The 14,697-nt window shown below is 33.8% G+C and overlaps 1 protein-coding gene across 1 annotated transcript in view; it reads right to left on the bottom strand.

The window, feature by feature from the left end:
• Positions 1 to 14,697, bottom strand: part of SEMA3E (semaphorin 3E) — a 320,546-nt gene that overhangs the window by 15,655 nt on the left and 290,194 nt on the right. The window contains exons 12-16 of the mRNA XM_058297096.2: positions 13,194 to 13,285; positions 11,147 to 11,188; positions 10,115 to 10,281; positions 3,544 to 3,611; positions 1,605 to 1,744 (exon numbers count right to left, since the gene is read on the bottom strand). Coding sequence (XP_058153079.1) covers positions 1,605 to 1,744; positions 3,544 to 3,611; positions 10,115 to 10,281; positions 11,147 to 11,188; positions 13,194 to 13,285 — 509 coding nt within the window. The remainder of the gene's footprint in view (positions 1 to 1,604; positions 1,745 to 3,543; positions 3,612 to 10,114; positions 10,282 to 11,146; positions 11,189 to 13,193; positions 13,286 to 14,697) is intronic.

Genomic DNA, 14,697 nt, shown 5'->3' with positions numbered 1-14,697 from the left:
TATAACTGAACATTGATGGATGCAGCATGTCAAAATGATTTGGTAAAGATTTCCAAATGAGACAGATTAGAGTTCAAATTAGAAACAGAACCTAGTGAGTGAAGAAAACCACTGATGAAGGAATTACTTCTCTGTCTTCTAAAGCCATTCAACTGGAGGAATAACGGAATATTCCCAGGTCCTCCCCTGCCAAGTGAGCTCTGACAAAATTTAAAAAGCCTCTTCACCTCAGATTTGTGAAATGGAAACTTCTTTAGCACTAAATCAACAATTTACTTTAGTGCAATAAGTTATACCATTTTGGACACATTTACTCTTATGATGCCGTGAAAATGTAGGAGGATTTTCCTTTCCTGATAGTATCTCTCTATTATCTCTAATAGCTTTTGTTAAACTGAAGTGCCTGCTTCTCTAATAGTCATGCCAGGAACCTGAGATTTACAAATTTAATCATTTGTTTACTGTACTATATAATCTTAACAAGAATAAGTTGGATTTTTAGCTTTACAGTAGACTAGATAGAAAGCATGAAAAGTTCAGTATTTGGAATCAGTAATTTTAGTTTCCAATGACAAATGTTTGGTCTCTGATATCAAAAGGAGGTGAAGACTTCCATGGATTCTCTCTCTTTCTGTCCGCTATGCACGTAGCTCTCCCCTGAACCAGAAGCAGGTCTCTAGAATTTCTTTTCCTTATTCAACTGCAAGCCTTCTCTTTATCCAGGACCAGGTCTCCATTTTAACAAGATCTGTTACCCTCTCATAAAACTGGATTTTCTTCCTTTTGCTATTTTTACAATTCCGCTTGTGTGAAAATTGAGTTCAAAGCCCACATCAACATCAATGATATTTTATCTGCCTTCCCTAATTCCTTCACTTCTTTGACCTCTCTCTGAGTACAATCAGCAACCTGGACTCATCACATTTTTTACCCAGTAACTGCCTCCAGACTCTTCCATATGTGTGCCTTAAATGCTGCCTATCCTTCCACCTCTGAAAAGCAGTCCAAGTCATTCCTCTCCCATCATTTAGATGATTACAGCATATGCTGGCCATCATTAAACTTTCTTAAATGGCCAAAAGAGCTGATGCCTTTCCTTTGTTCAAAACGGACAAGAAACCTAGTGTCTCTGCTTCATATATGATTTATCATACAAACAGTTAAATGTTGCTGCTTCTGTTGTTGTTTTAATTCTATTATCCACACATACAAAAGAAATGTGTTCATGTTGCTTAAGTTTGCTATTTCTTTGAAACATTGCTTTGGGTGACACAATGTAAAACTATCATTTTGACAACATGACACTAAAATCATGAAACTATAGGTACCTCCTGAATAAAAATAAACATCAAGTTTCCAAGATTCAAACTATTGATTTTATAGGTATATAAAAAGCATTCACTTATATATGCATTACATTTTTATTTGCATATAAATATATAAGTATATACATATGTACAAAGGTCATAAATACATAAAATGTACATAATTAATAAAACCCAATATAAAAATAAAATGTTTCATTTTTAATCATCCAAGTAAATTACTGTCAATCACACACTAAATGCAATACACCACGGCATGAATAAGTAACTATGAATTACCTCCTCTTTTCTTGTTTCATGTCCTTTCTGTACAAACCAGATGACTTTTGCTTGTAAAGATCGTGGGGTACACTCCAGCAAAGTACTGTTGTTCTCTATGCCATAGGCCAGTTGCTCTTCAGTCTTATCAAAAGTATCCTCTACAAAACGAATCTTAACATTAGTCTTGGGACTTTGACTTTAACTGGTAATTAATTTTTTAAAAGATTATTTACTCAGACTTTTGCAGCTAAGTGGATAACTCTTAGTAATCAAGGATTCGTTAATTTCTAGATAAGGTCATTAAGAGTTTGTGAGAATAGCATACTCTAAATGCACAAAAGCTGGGTATTAAAAAGGGATGGAAGGGAGGACTTCCAGGAAGACGGCACTGAAGTAGTCCTGAATCTCAGCAGAGCTGCAACATCTACTCTCCAGTTCATTGGACTCACCAGGACAACTAACAAGGAAATGATGATGGGCAACGCCCATCCCAAGAAACAGAGAGTCAGCAATTGCAAGCAAGACAGTTCCATCCACCTGCCAAATGCAATCTAAGCTCCCTATTAATTAGAAAATAAGTGGGCCTCACCATCCCCAAATCCTCAAGATTGGGGAATGAACAATGGAGTAAAGTAGAGTTATTATTATTCTATTATAGACTTATTATTCTAGAAATGGAAGAAATTTTATCATTCATATAAAGACAGTGGCCACCAGAGGTTCTGAGGGGAGGGAGAGGGAAGAATAAGTGTAACATGAGACATTTTTGGGATATTGGAATTGTTTTGTATGACCCTGCAGTGACGGATACAGGTCATTATACATTTATAGGTTTGTCATAACCTATAAAATTGTGTGGGACAAATGTAAACTAAAATGTGAACTCTAGTCCAAGGTTAGTAACAATGCTTCAGTGTGTGGTCATCAATTGTAATAAATATATTTCACTAATGAAAGATGTTAATGTGGGAAAGTGTGGGAGGGGAAGTGGGTGGGGCATATGGAACTTCTCTATATATTTTTATGTAACATTTATGTAATTTAAAGCTTCTTTAAAAAAAAAAAAGGCTGGGAGGCTATGGCAGAGGGAGGGACCTGTAAGTTTGGTTACCTAGGGAGGGGACAGTCAGGGACAGTAAAGTGGTGCATCAATGTTAAAATCATGGGAAATCAAAGCCTACATCTGTTGATAAAGCAGGGAAGATAAGGTGAGCATCAAAAGTTCAGGCAGGGCAAAGGATCAAATTCATGGTTATATATAAAAGTAGAAATCAGAAATCTAGGTGATATGGCATGACGTGAACACAAGTGTGAGCAAAATTTTGACAAGGGATTGCACTTATCCATATGTTGGTTTCCTACAGTAAGAAGAGAGTGTGAAACTGAACTAAGGACTTGGTGAACTAGAACTTCTTGCTTGTAACATATATATGTTTTGGATTAGATACACTCTCACTGGACTTGAATCCAGATTTGTATACAAGCCAGTATACTTAGCTGCAGTGGGGGATAAAAGCAAGTGAACTTATTTTTTGTTGTTTTACCTAAACCAGTAAAAGATTAAACATTTTTCATTTTACCCTATGTGAAGACTTAGTAACTGACTTGATAGGCTCTCCAGAAGTGAAAAATTCCCAGGTAAGGGATGGAGAGACAATACCTGCAAATCACTGTGGCATTGGCCACTTAAAGTACGCAGCATTCTTTTTCTAGGAGTCACCTGCTTTGAGGTCTAATATTAAAGCTTGAGGGAGGTATATAAAACTCATTTTCCTAGTTAAGTAAAATTTTTATGGTAAATTTATATTTTAGCTACACGGAAGAAATACAGAATTATTTCAGTAATTTTGTTTTAGTACATATCAATCACAAAGAAGAACTCTCTTTTAAAGAAGTTTGCAGTTAATCTGCAATGTACACTCTAAGCAACCCACAGTAATTGATTTTCTTGGATTACCAACAAACTGCTGCCCAAAGCATTGCTGAGCTGCATTTCCATGCCGAACATCTTGTCTGCGGAATCGCCTGAAAAAAGGTAAATGCATTAAGATGTTTAGGTTTCGAGTTTCCAAATTTTAAATATAGCCAACCACATTAACTATTCAAGCAGTATTTTGCTACTGAAAAAATTGATCAGTCATACCAAATAAGGAGAAAATCCTAGCTTCATAGTTTCCCATATTTCTACTGAATCTTCTTCAATGGTTAAGTTGTACATATAACTGTCCTTTAAATGTTTATATAAGTTTGACCTTTGGATCCCCAAACAATAATATAAAAAGTTTCTCTTCCCATGTCATTAAACATTTTATTGAAAAAGAAGTCTTCCGGTTTGAAATAGTAGTAAAAGATGATGCAGATAAAGACAGTGGAATTTCAGGGAGAATGCCTATTTGAATAAAATTTGTCATAATTGTGTAAAGGTATTTTAATTGAAATATTTTTTCCTATAGTCACGGTTACTTAGCACAAATACAGTTGCTAATGAAGAAAGGTAAACTGATAATATACACTCATATTACTTTTTTCAGTTATAATATTTGGAAATAATATGCCTCTCTTCAATGAATAGTGTATTATAAATGATTAGCAGGATGTCTTGCATGGAGTGTGAAGAAATATTAGTATCTTGAAGCATTAAGTTTTTCTGCAACCCACCTACCTATAAAAATTAGAATCCCTTCCAGGTATATGTACATATTTTATAGAATTTTTCAAAATACTTAATTTCAAAATACTCTCTATCCATTTAAGTGTGTAAGCAATAATGTATATTTTTGATATGAATCCTGGAATTCTTAAATCAAGACTTTCTGCAGACTTAATTCACATTAGAGATAAAAACAAAAGTATTAAGTAAAGGCAGAAAAGATAACTTATTTTGCTAACTCATAGAATTTCTTCAAGGTTGAGGAAAAACCAAAAGAGAGCAATTGTTAATAGTTAAAAAACTAAAGGACAAGTTTTACTATTTGGGAGATAGTAACTATTCCAGATTCAAATCCCGATGGCACCATTCATGGACAGTGTGGCCTTGTGCATATCTTCCTTTTCCTGGTTCTTCTTGCCCTCCTTTGTAAAACAAGGTAGCTAAATGACACTTAGAATCTACTCCAGTTTCTACTTTATTGATAGAGGGTCTCTTTGCTGCCTCCAAATAATGATAATAGAATGTTATCTCAAGAGAGAGAATATTTTCTCACATGTAAGTTCACATCTTATTTCAGTCAATAATTATTTAAGTATTTCCTTATATTCAAAGATAGGGCAGATGGACTCTTCCAGTCAAATTTTTATTGTTATGACCTATGTGCAAAAGAATTTTTTTTTTTTTTAATATGGAGACTGATGATTAAAGAAACCTTATCCAAAGATCCAGGCTTTACAAAGTTTAGATGAAAACTGTCACGTGAATCACAATAGATTGAAAATTAGAATTTGTGGGAAAAAGTAGCAAGGAAAAGTAGAAAGTTTTATACTTTCATATTATTTTACTAGAATGTACAACTATTGGACAACTGGTAACATACCTAGCCGAGAAGTAAAATGCTGCTGTTAATTTCTCACTGGGTTGAGTAATTGTTTTAGTACCAGGAATCTAAATTCTGCTGAGCAATAATGAATAATGGAGTAGGAGTGAAACCAATTAAATTGTAAATAGTTTCCACTTTGCAGGTATGCTGTTGTATAAGGTTCACTAGACAAGCGATGTAAAATAAAGTGAATTACAATCTAGATGATTGTAGATCTATCAACTTCAGAGATAAGCAATTTGAATAATTAAAAAATCATGCAAAAATACTGTTTACAAATCTTTAGAAGCAAGCCTATTAAATGAAAGATATAACATGCTCAGTTCATTTTATACTACCCGTAAATAATCATACTTTATTTCAGCTTTAAAAAAAATAACAAGTATTGAGACCAGGAGTTGGAGAAAGCATGAACAAAGTTTCCTTTCATTTTCAAAGTCGCACATTTTTCTTATATCTCTTGCCTCTGAGAAATTTTTCAGAGAACACTGGAAATAGACAAAATACAAGCTCGAGGGGAAGAAAAAGACCTAGCTCTATAAATGATAATGTATTTTGGAAGAATATTTTAAACAAGTGGTTTTGATTGTGAATTAACATTTTTCCTCTGTTGACTCATTTTCACTCCATGAACAGAAATGTATTTATTTTAATGACCAGTTTTCAATTTCTGCTTCTAGTCAGGTCTAAAGCAAAAATGATCTGCTATAAAAGCAAACTATTTTTCCCTTCCTGTGCTGGAACTTAGCCAAAAAGTTCTCCTCCAGGGGTGGTGATAGTTCAAAAGAATCCAACACCACTGAAAGATCTCTATTACATTGTCACTGAACTGAACTAATTCATTTCTGAGCACAGCTCCTGACTCCAGTATTTCACTCCTTCCTGTCTACGATCTCACCTATTCATTTAACTTTCTTTACATAACTCTTTCTTTGTCTACTCCTTTTAAATATATTTCCAAGCTTGTGCCTGTACAATCTTAGAAGATGTACCATGTACCAAGAAGTATTTAGCTATGGAAATGCTCAGTCACAATTCATCATCACTACTGAATGCCTAATACAAAACCTGGTGATTCACAAGTAGTTGGTGAAAGCTGGTAAATTTTACTTTTGCTGCTAATAAAGATAAAATAACTATTTTTCTTATTTTAGGAAAAATTACCTCTCTAACCTCAGTTCCTACTACTCCATTTTCCCTGAACATTTTTTGCCTTTGCAGGCCATTAATTCTCTTTATCTGGAATTGCTTTCTACCTCATCCTTCAAGATTGAGCTCAAAGAAGTGAATTATTTTGAGGGTTAAATAATGTATTGTGTATATTGCACATATACATAGTAAGTGCTCAATAGTGAGCTACTACTATCTCTATTTGCAACCCCATTATCTACATTAGGTTGAATTTTCCTATACATAGGGTTGTGATTATTTCCTCATGCTCTTTTCATATAGCAAAGTAACAGGCTTAATGCGTGAATAAAAATATTTTCAAATAAATGGCTGCATTCTTCAAGAGTCATTTTCAGGTATCAACAAGTATTTGCATAAAATCAATTAGTTTGCTCAATTGTTTGAAACAGTTGGTATATTTTTTAGTTCAGACATGTCCTTTCAAATCAGTATTTCACTAAGTATTTATTATATGTTTCTGTTAAATAAATTCTGTTAAATAATTAGAATGTTCATTCAGATTAGGTCAAATTAACAAACATTTTGGATTAGTGAGTTTTTTTCTTTTAACTAGCTCTTAAAATCAGGTTCAACTATAGATGTGAACCTATACAAATAACAACTACCCTAAAGGGGATACATTAGATTCTGAAAAAGGATTAAAGAAAAGTAACTCAAAATGAAACATCAAAAAATGAAATTAAGGGAAGTGATGTGGCTCAAGTGATTGGGCTCCCGCCTACCACATGGGAGGTCCTGGGTTCAGTTTCCAGTGCTTCCTGTAGAAAGCAGCAAGCTGGCGTGATGGGCAGGCACAGTGAGCTGATGCAATAAGATGATGCAACAAGAAACATGAGGAAAACATAACAAGAGACACAATAAAGCAGGGAGCAGAGATGGCTCAAGCAATTAAATGGCTCTCTCCCACAGTGGAGGTCCCAGGTTCAGTTCCCAGTGCCTCCAAAGGAAACAAGGATGATGAACAGAAAGAGCAAATGCAAACAATGAGTGGGTCAGGAGAAACAAATACATTAAATCTTAAAAAAAAGATGAAATGAATACGCACTGCTTTTCTCAGTAGGGAATTGTGTATAGTTCAATGTTTTTACTCTATATTGTTCTTAGTCTCCTTATTAAGAAAATAAGTGATTATTCTATAAGGAATGAAAATATTTCCTTATATATTTCTTCAAAATATGTGCAATTTCATAAGGCTTGAGTGGAGAAATACCTTTATTCTTCAAATACTGTCTGCCCCTCATGATCTCCTGTTCAAAGCATCCTGGGATTTGCCTTCTCTAATAAGTGGCAATGACCTTGCTGAATGGGAGATAGTAGAGTTTGGAGGTCTTCAAGTGACTTGCATTTGTGTTGAATTAAATCACACAGTTCATTAATTATACAGGTCATGTATTTGCTTAGGAGTTAAAATATTCACTTTCAAATCGAAATAAATGAAGACCAGCTGGTAGAGAGGACATGGGGCAAATGCAGGGTGTATTTAAGAATTTATTTATTTATTTTCCTTTTAAGTCTTTGAATCCCTCACGTGTGGCGGCTTGCCATTTCCACATTTTAGGTTTATCTAAGCTTGTTTCAAGTCTTGCAGCCAAAGTTTCAAAAGGGGGAAAGTTGTTCCAAACCTGGGTGAAAAAATAAAAGCCCAACTGCCCATTCAGCAACCATCTCTGCACACAATAATTAATGAAACTTATGTTAAATTTCAAGTTTTCAAAGCTTGAACTTTATATAAATTATAATTCAGTGTAAGTCTTTATTAAGAATCTGGTAATTAAAATTAAATTCTTTTGCTGATATTATATTTGCATGTGGAGTAGTCCATATATTTTTCTATGCCTGCACACGTGTATGCATGTACACACATATATGTGTAATCTTAGTCACAACTTTAAATATCTATCTATATTTAGTTGACTGGCAATTGGATGACAAAAACGCCTACTACCTGAAGCAGTGGTTGACTACATATATATGCTCCACAGGTCTATCTCCTCTTCTATGGAAAATTCAGTACTATTTTACTTAGTTTCATCACAGAGAGTGACATAATTGAATCATGTGATATTGATAGAACTGTTTTCTCTCTCAGGATGATATTCCACAGGTTCATGTTAGTATATGTTGCTGAAAGAACCCAAAATTAAATCCCCTGAATACCAACTTAATATGTTTCTTCTTCCAATTAAAAAAAAAAAACCAACATAAATGTTTCTTAAAAGTTCCCTTTAAAATTGTTTTTTTTTTAATCTGAATCATTTGTGAGTAGTATATAGCTACTGTCTAAAGTGTTTTTTAAATTTATCCATTTTTTTCCTGTCCAGACTGATAAATTATAGAATCAGTTTGTTCTGAATGAACTTATCAATGACAGTTTGTGATGACTAGCCTTCTAGACTCATTGGAAGATAGAAATAAACCAGAAAAAGAGAAGGTTAAAAAAGAACACACATCCTATTTCTGAACATCTAACTGATAATTTAAACAACTAAGATTAGTAAAAGTTGCTTTGTTTCCTACACTTTCCAGGAAAAAAAAAATAAGGACATCATATTGTTGATTTGAGATATGTCAGTCAAAAAGAAAATTCTTTAAACTAGCAACCCCAAAAAGAACAATATCTTACATTCTCGTTCCTTAGCTCCTTATCTATAATCTTCAGAACTAAATATCTTTTTTTCTTGATTATTTTTTCCTATACCATTCAAAAGAATTGAATGGGTATTTGCATTATACATAAGATAATAAGAATATGCTTACCATAAAGTGCCAAGTAACTTTTGCTATTTTTATCTGACGTAAGGTATTAAATTTAGGTATATTTACATATAACCTCAGGGACCTTTATAATATGTTTACATTATTATGGGTTAACTGACAAAAAAGTTAAGAGTTCAGTCAAATTTTTATTAGGCAAAATACATTAAATCGAGTCTCTTTTCCAGAATTAGCTATTTCTTAACAGTAATTTGAGGAGAATGAAGAAAAGGCATTATATTACAAACAAAATATGACTATTTTGCTTTTTTAAAAACTAAAAATAGTCTGGTTATATTCATGGACTAAATACAGGAATAAAAAAGGTGAAATAAAAATGAGTTAGGAGGGAAGCGGACTTGGCCCAGTGATTAGGGCGTCCATCTACCACATGGGAGGTCCGCGGTTCAAACCCCGGGCCTCCTTGACCCGTGTGGAGCTGGCCCACGTGCAGTGCTGATGCGCGCAAGGAGTGCCGTGCCACACAGGGGTGCCCCCCGCATAGGGGAGCCTCACACGCCAGAAGTGCACCCCGTAAGGAGAGCCGCCCAGCGCGAAAGAAAGTGCAGCCTGCCCAGGAATGGCGCCACACACACACACAGCTGACACAAGATGACACAACAAAAAGAAACACAGATTCCTGTGCCGCTGACAACAACAGAAGCAGACAAAGAAGACGCAAATAGACACAGAGAACAGACAATGGGGGAGGGTGTCAGGGAAGGGGAGAGAAATAAATAAATAAATCTTTAAAAAAAAAAGAGTTAGGGGAGTGGATATGGCTCAAGTGACTGACCCCCTGGGAGGTCCTGGGTTCGGTCTCCTGTTCCTCCTAGAAACAAACAAATAAACATAAAAACAAGCAAAACAAATGAAAAAACCAACACAGGGGAGCCGACGTGGCTCAGTGGTTGAGTCCTGGCTTCCCACAAATGAGGTCCTGGGTTCAACCCCCAACCCTGGTACCCCCCCCCCAAAAAAAAAAAAAGAAAAAGAAAAGTTAGACTTTTCCTAAAGAATGGAAATACTTCACCAAATATTGTGTCTCACCTTTTCGTATGTGTACCTGTAGGGAAATACCGGGAACAGGATATGCCATCCCATGCACAGTATGGGTCTCGAGCCAGGCAGCAGTCAGCACAAGCACTTCCATACATGTCACACTGATGGAGTCGGACTTGGGCCACATCAGAATCAGATCCAATATACAGCTGTTGCTATAGAGATCACAAAAGGAGAAATTGACAGAGCTTTCACTGGTCTGTTCGTAGATTTTCACATTTATCCACATTCACCTCAGTGAATATTCAATTACATTGCAGTAGTTGCTCAGAATAGATAATGGGAAATGATACCTTAATTTCTCCAATATTTTATATACCTTTACAGACTTAAATTCAGGAGAATCAAAATTGCTAGACTGAACTTGACAAGAACTCAAGAAGCTGTCTGTTCTATTACTCATTACCTAAGCAGAAAGGTTCTTATAATCATCTTTCTTCCTTTAAAGATATTTAGGAATGTCCAAGAGGAGATCAGACATGTAAATGATCTTTTAAATGTTAATATGCAACATTTAAATGACTAATAAAGTTATATATATGTGTATAACTTTACATATATAAAACATAATGATGTGGCGTGAACTACAAGATATACTAAGTGAAAAGGCCAAGTTCTGCAGAACAATTTATAAAGTATGTTCCCATGTGCCTAACAACAACAAAAAATGTTATTTATAAATAAATGGGAGGTAATATATGTATCAACTGTAGAACTTTATGCCACAAACTGATTACAGTAAAGTGGAAGGGAGACTTGTGTTTTATTGCATATCATTTTGGACTACTTTGTTCGAAAGCATTAGCAATAAATAAATAGGGAAAATAGTAAAATAAATAATAAATAATAATAAATAGTAAAAATAGAAGAAACCTATTAAATGTTAAACTACCATATACTTTTGTCAAAATAAATCTAGAATTTGCTCACACATAAGCACATTTATTACTTCTATTATTAATATATCTTTGACCTTAACTCACAGATAACACACACACACACACACATACACAAACTTACTCTCTTTGAAGAAATCTCCAAAGAAATAATAGGAACTGGATCCTGAAAAAAAGAAGTTTACCCTTATGAGAAAGAAAATACAGGAACATCTACCTTAATGTGGTTTACAGCTCCTAAAATCATATTAGTGTAATGTGAGTAGTCCTATGCCAAAGAGTCCATAGCTTTAATTTTAATAAATCAGTGTGCAAATAAGATAAAATTAAAATACAGCTACTTTTTATTTTTACTAAGGGAGTGAAACAGATCTGTAGTGAGAAAAGCAGTGGATAATCTAACCAGGGTCCTATTTGTCTCTTGAAAGAAGTTTTTATATTTGCATTTGACTAATACTAGTGCTTTGAAAACTCAAGACTCTTTAAATAAAATAATATACTCAGAGTATTCAGTCTTATAAAGTAATTGCATCATTAGAAGTGAAAGAGTTATATCCATAATGAGTTAATACTATTACTAAACCATGTAGTCTTTAAAATATTTAACCCTTGCCTAAACAAAGTACCTACTGTCTGAATGATTGTGGTCAATCACTATGAACCCAGGATGCTTTGAACAAGATGAGGATCTCTGTGCCTTACAATTGCTCCAGATGAAGGCAAATCTGCAGAGTGGCTTTTAGAGCCTAAAGATTACCCCAGAGATGTTTAGACCTGAGCATCTCTAAGGATTACAATAAATCCAGATCAATTCTGCAAGTTCCACTCTATGGGTTATTACCCTTTGAAGAGTTCTTTTTAAAAGAGAAAATATTTGATCCTCTATGTAAGTATTACTTTAAAAAAAATATTTAGGAAGCCGACTTGGCCCAGTGGTTAGGGCGTCCGTCTACCACATGGGAGGTCCATGGTTCAAACCCCGGGCCTCCTTGATGCGTGTGGAGCTGGTCCATGTGCAGTGCTGATGCGCACAAGGAGTGCCGTGCCACACAGGGGAGCCCCATGCGCAAGGAGTGCACCCGTAAGGAGAGCCATTCAGAGCGAAAGAAAGTGCAGCCTGCCCAAGAATGGCGCTGCACACGGAGAGATGACACAACAAGATGACGCAACAAAAAGAAACACAGATTCCCGTGCAGCTGACAACAACGGAAGCGGACAAAGAAACAAGACACAGCAAACAGACACAAAGAACAGACAATGGTGTGGGGCAGGAGGGAGGGAGAAAGAGAAGAAATAAATAAATAAATCTTAAAAAAAGTATTTAAAAGGTAGAGCCCTTTATGCACACATGAATTCATTCATTCAATTGTTCAGGCAGCAATGTTTCTTAAGGGCTTATATGAACAAGTCACTGTAATGGGTACTGTTAAATATGAGAGCTATGGTTCCTAACACAAAATGGCATCGTACAAAGAGGCCAAATGCCTAAAATAAATGAAAATATAAGCTGCTCTGATTAAGATAGGAGGGTGGTTGACTAAATGTGTGGGTCTGGATAACCAGTGGCTCTGGGGAATCTCCAGGATACCCAATGTGCAATGTAATGATTTTTATCAATACATTTTTTTCACATAACTATATCTTTATCTGTATTTATATCTATAAATGAAATATTAGACATGAAAAAACAAAATATATATTATTTTTCATGTCTAATTTTCCATAGTTTTTTCTATTTTTCTCTTTTCTAGTAAGTGCTCTATGCAATTGAAATGCTATTATAAAAAAGCACTATGCTTAACCTGCCACATGTTCACAATATGGAAATGTACTGTTATTTTTTAATGGCTTGTACTGATAGTACATTTGTACAATATGTGACTTTGCAATAAAAATTCCTAATTTCATATGTGGCATAAGCATTATTTCATCAAAGTCATACTTCATATATTAAGATTCTTCTCATGCTAGCTAAATATTTACCTCTTCATTTGAATAGTCTGTGATAATCTAGTAAATGCATCAAAGTTTTAAATAATTCCTCACTTCAGCTCTCTGGATTCACAACATACCAATTAGAAAAAGTTAACTAATAATGTTTTTCCTATTTACAACTCATAGGTAATTGCCTGTGATACATAAATTTTAGCTACATTTTAAAATAAAAATACCTTGAATATCTGAAGTTCTTCTAGAATTACTTCTTCCATAGATTCTGTTTCTTGGTTATAAATTGTGATTACTTTTAGCACAATTCCATTATCTGAAAGGAAGCAAAGGAAGAGATAAAGTAGAAGTTACATCAGAATCTGGTTTTCAAATAATTAAAAATTAAGTAGGACTCTGAATTTAAATAAGAATTTGAAATCTAGATGTATGAAATGTTTAAATCAGTGACAATGACAAGTAATATTTAAATCTGTGGCTACTTAAATCTATGGCTACTTAAATATTCCTATATTCTCAATTCATATGCAAAAATAATTTTATATGCCTGGCCAATACAAAGACCAAATAATATTTAAATTTTCCCAAATATTTTAGCCCAAATTATTGAGAAATAAAAATGCTTCATGGAATTATCAAAATATAAGATAGATGTCAAATTATTCTAAATTCTTCTGTGACAAATGATGCAAAAATCTTCTTATGTAAGCTAGTTATCTGGTACAAAACTATACCCTTAATTTTAGTAATTCTTCCAAGCATCAACACATTTTTAGAAAACATTTAGAGAAACAATTAGAAAAGTTTATTATGTCCTTCTAATGAAAAAGTCTGTAAGACTTCAATTTGCCTATGAGAATGATTTGACGTACTGATAGGGAGTAATAACTAAAAAAATAGTTTGGAAGTGCTAATCCAAAAATTTTTTTGGTACTTGAGAAATTTGTTAAAAAATTATCAAATCTTATGCTTGGGTTAAAAATGGGATTAAAATTAAATTAATAACAATTACCTGTTTTGTACATGATCTAAAAGGAACAAAATGTATCCATTTATAAACCAAGTACACATAAAAACACCCCACAATTATTACATCATGCAAAAAGCAAAGATGAAACTTAATTTACTAATTTGCAACTAGCAATTTTGCAATAAGGACTATATTTGTTTTGTATTAAAGCATGAGTCTGGTAATTTTTGGGAGAAACAACCATGATTGTAGCAGTTTCCGATATTGTACTCATCATTCATTCATCAAATATGTTCTTTTGTGCTGGAAAACAATGGTTCATTATGATGAGATCTTTGGGATGAACATGGTTTTTCATGACAGAATATATATATACCTGTTATTTTTGGATTTCTCTCAAATAGCTTTGATTAATCTGACAAGAGAGAAAACACTTCTAAAAAGCTTATAGACTACTATGTCTGTCTTTACTTTTCAGTGTATTTAAAAATAATATTAAAAAAATAAAAAAATAAAAATAGCCTTTATTCCACTATTAATTTGAACAAAGATTACTCTGATTATATAGCTTTCTCCCCCCCCCCCTTTTTTTTTATTATGATAGCAATCAGCATGAGTGAGTTCATGGTCATGTAATTTTAGTTTTGTTAAAGAAATCTGATGCTGTGGTAATAATCTTCAACTCACAATGCAGAACAACACATCATTAATGTTAACCTCCTAAAATAATTTGATAAAATATAACCTGTACCAGAGAT

The sequence above is a fragment of the Dasypus novemcinctus genome, chromosome 5, assembly GCF_030445035.2.
Source record: "Dasypus novemcinctus isolate mDasNov1 chromosome 5, mDasNov1.1.hap2, whole genome shotgun sequence".
NCBI lineage: Eukaryota > Metazoa > Chordata > Mammalia > Cingulata > Dasypodidae > Dasypus > Dasypus novemcinctus.
This window is presented reverse-complemented; position numbering and strand designations above follow the sequence as displayed.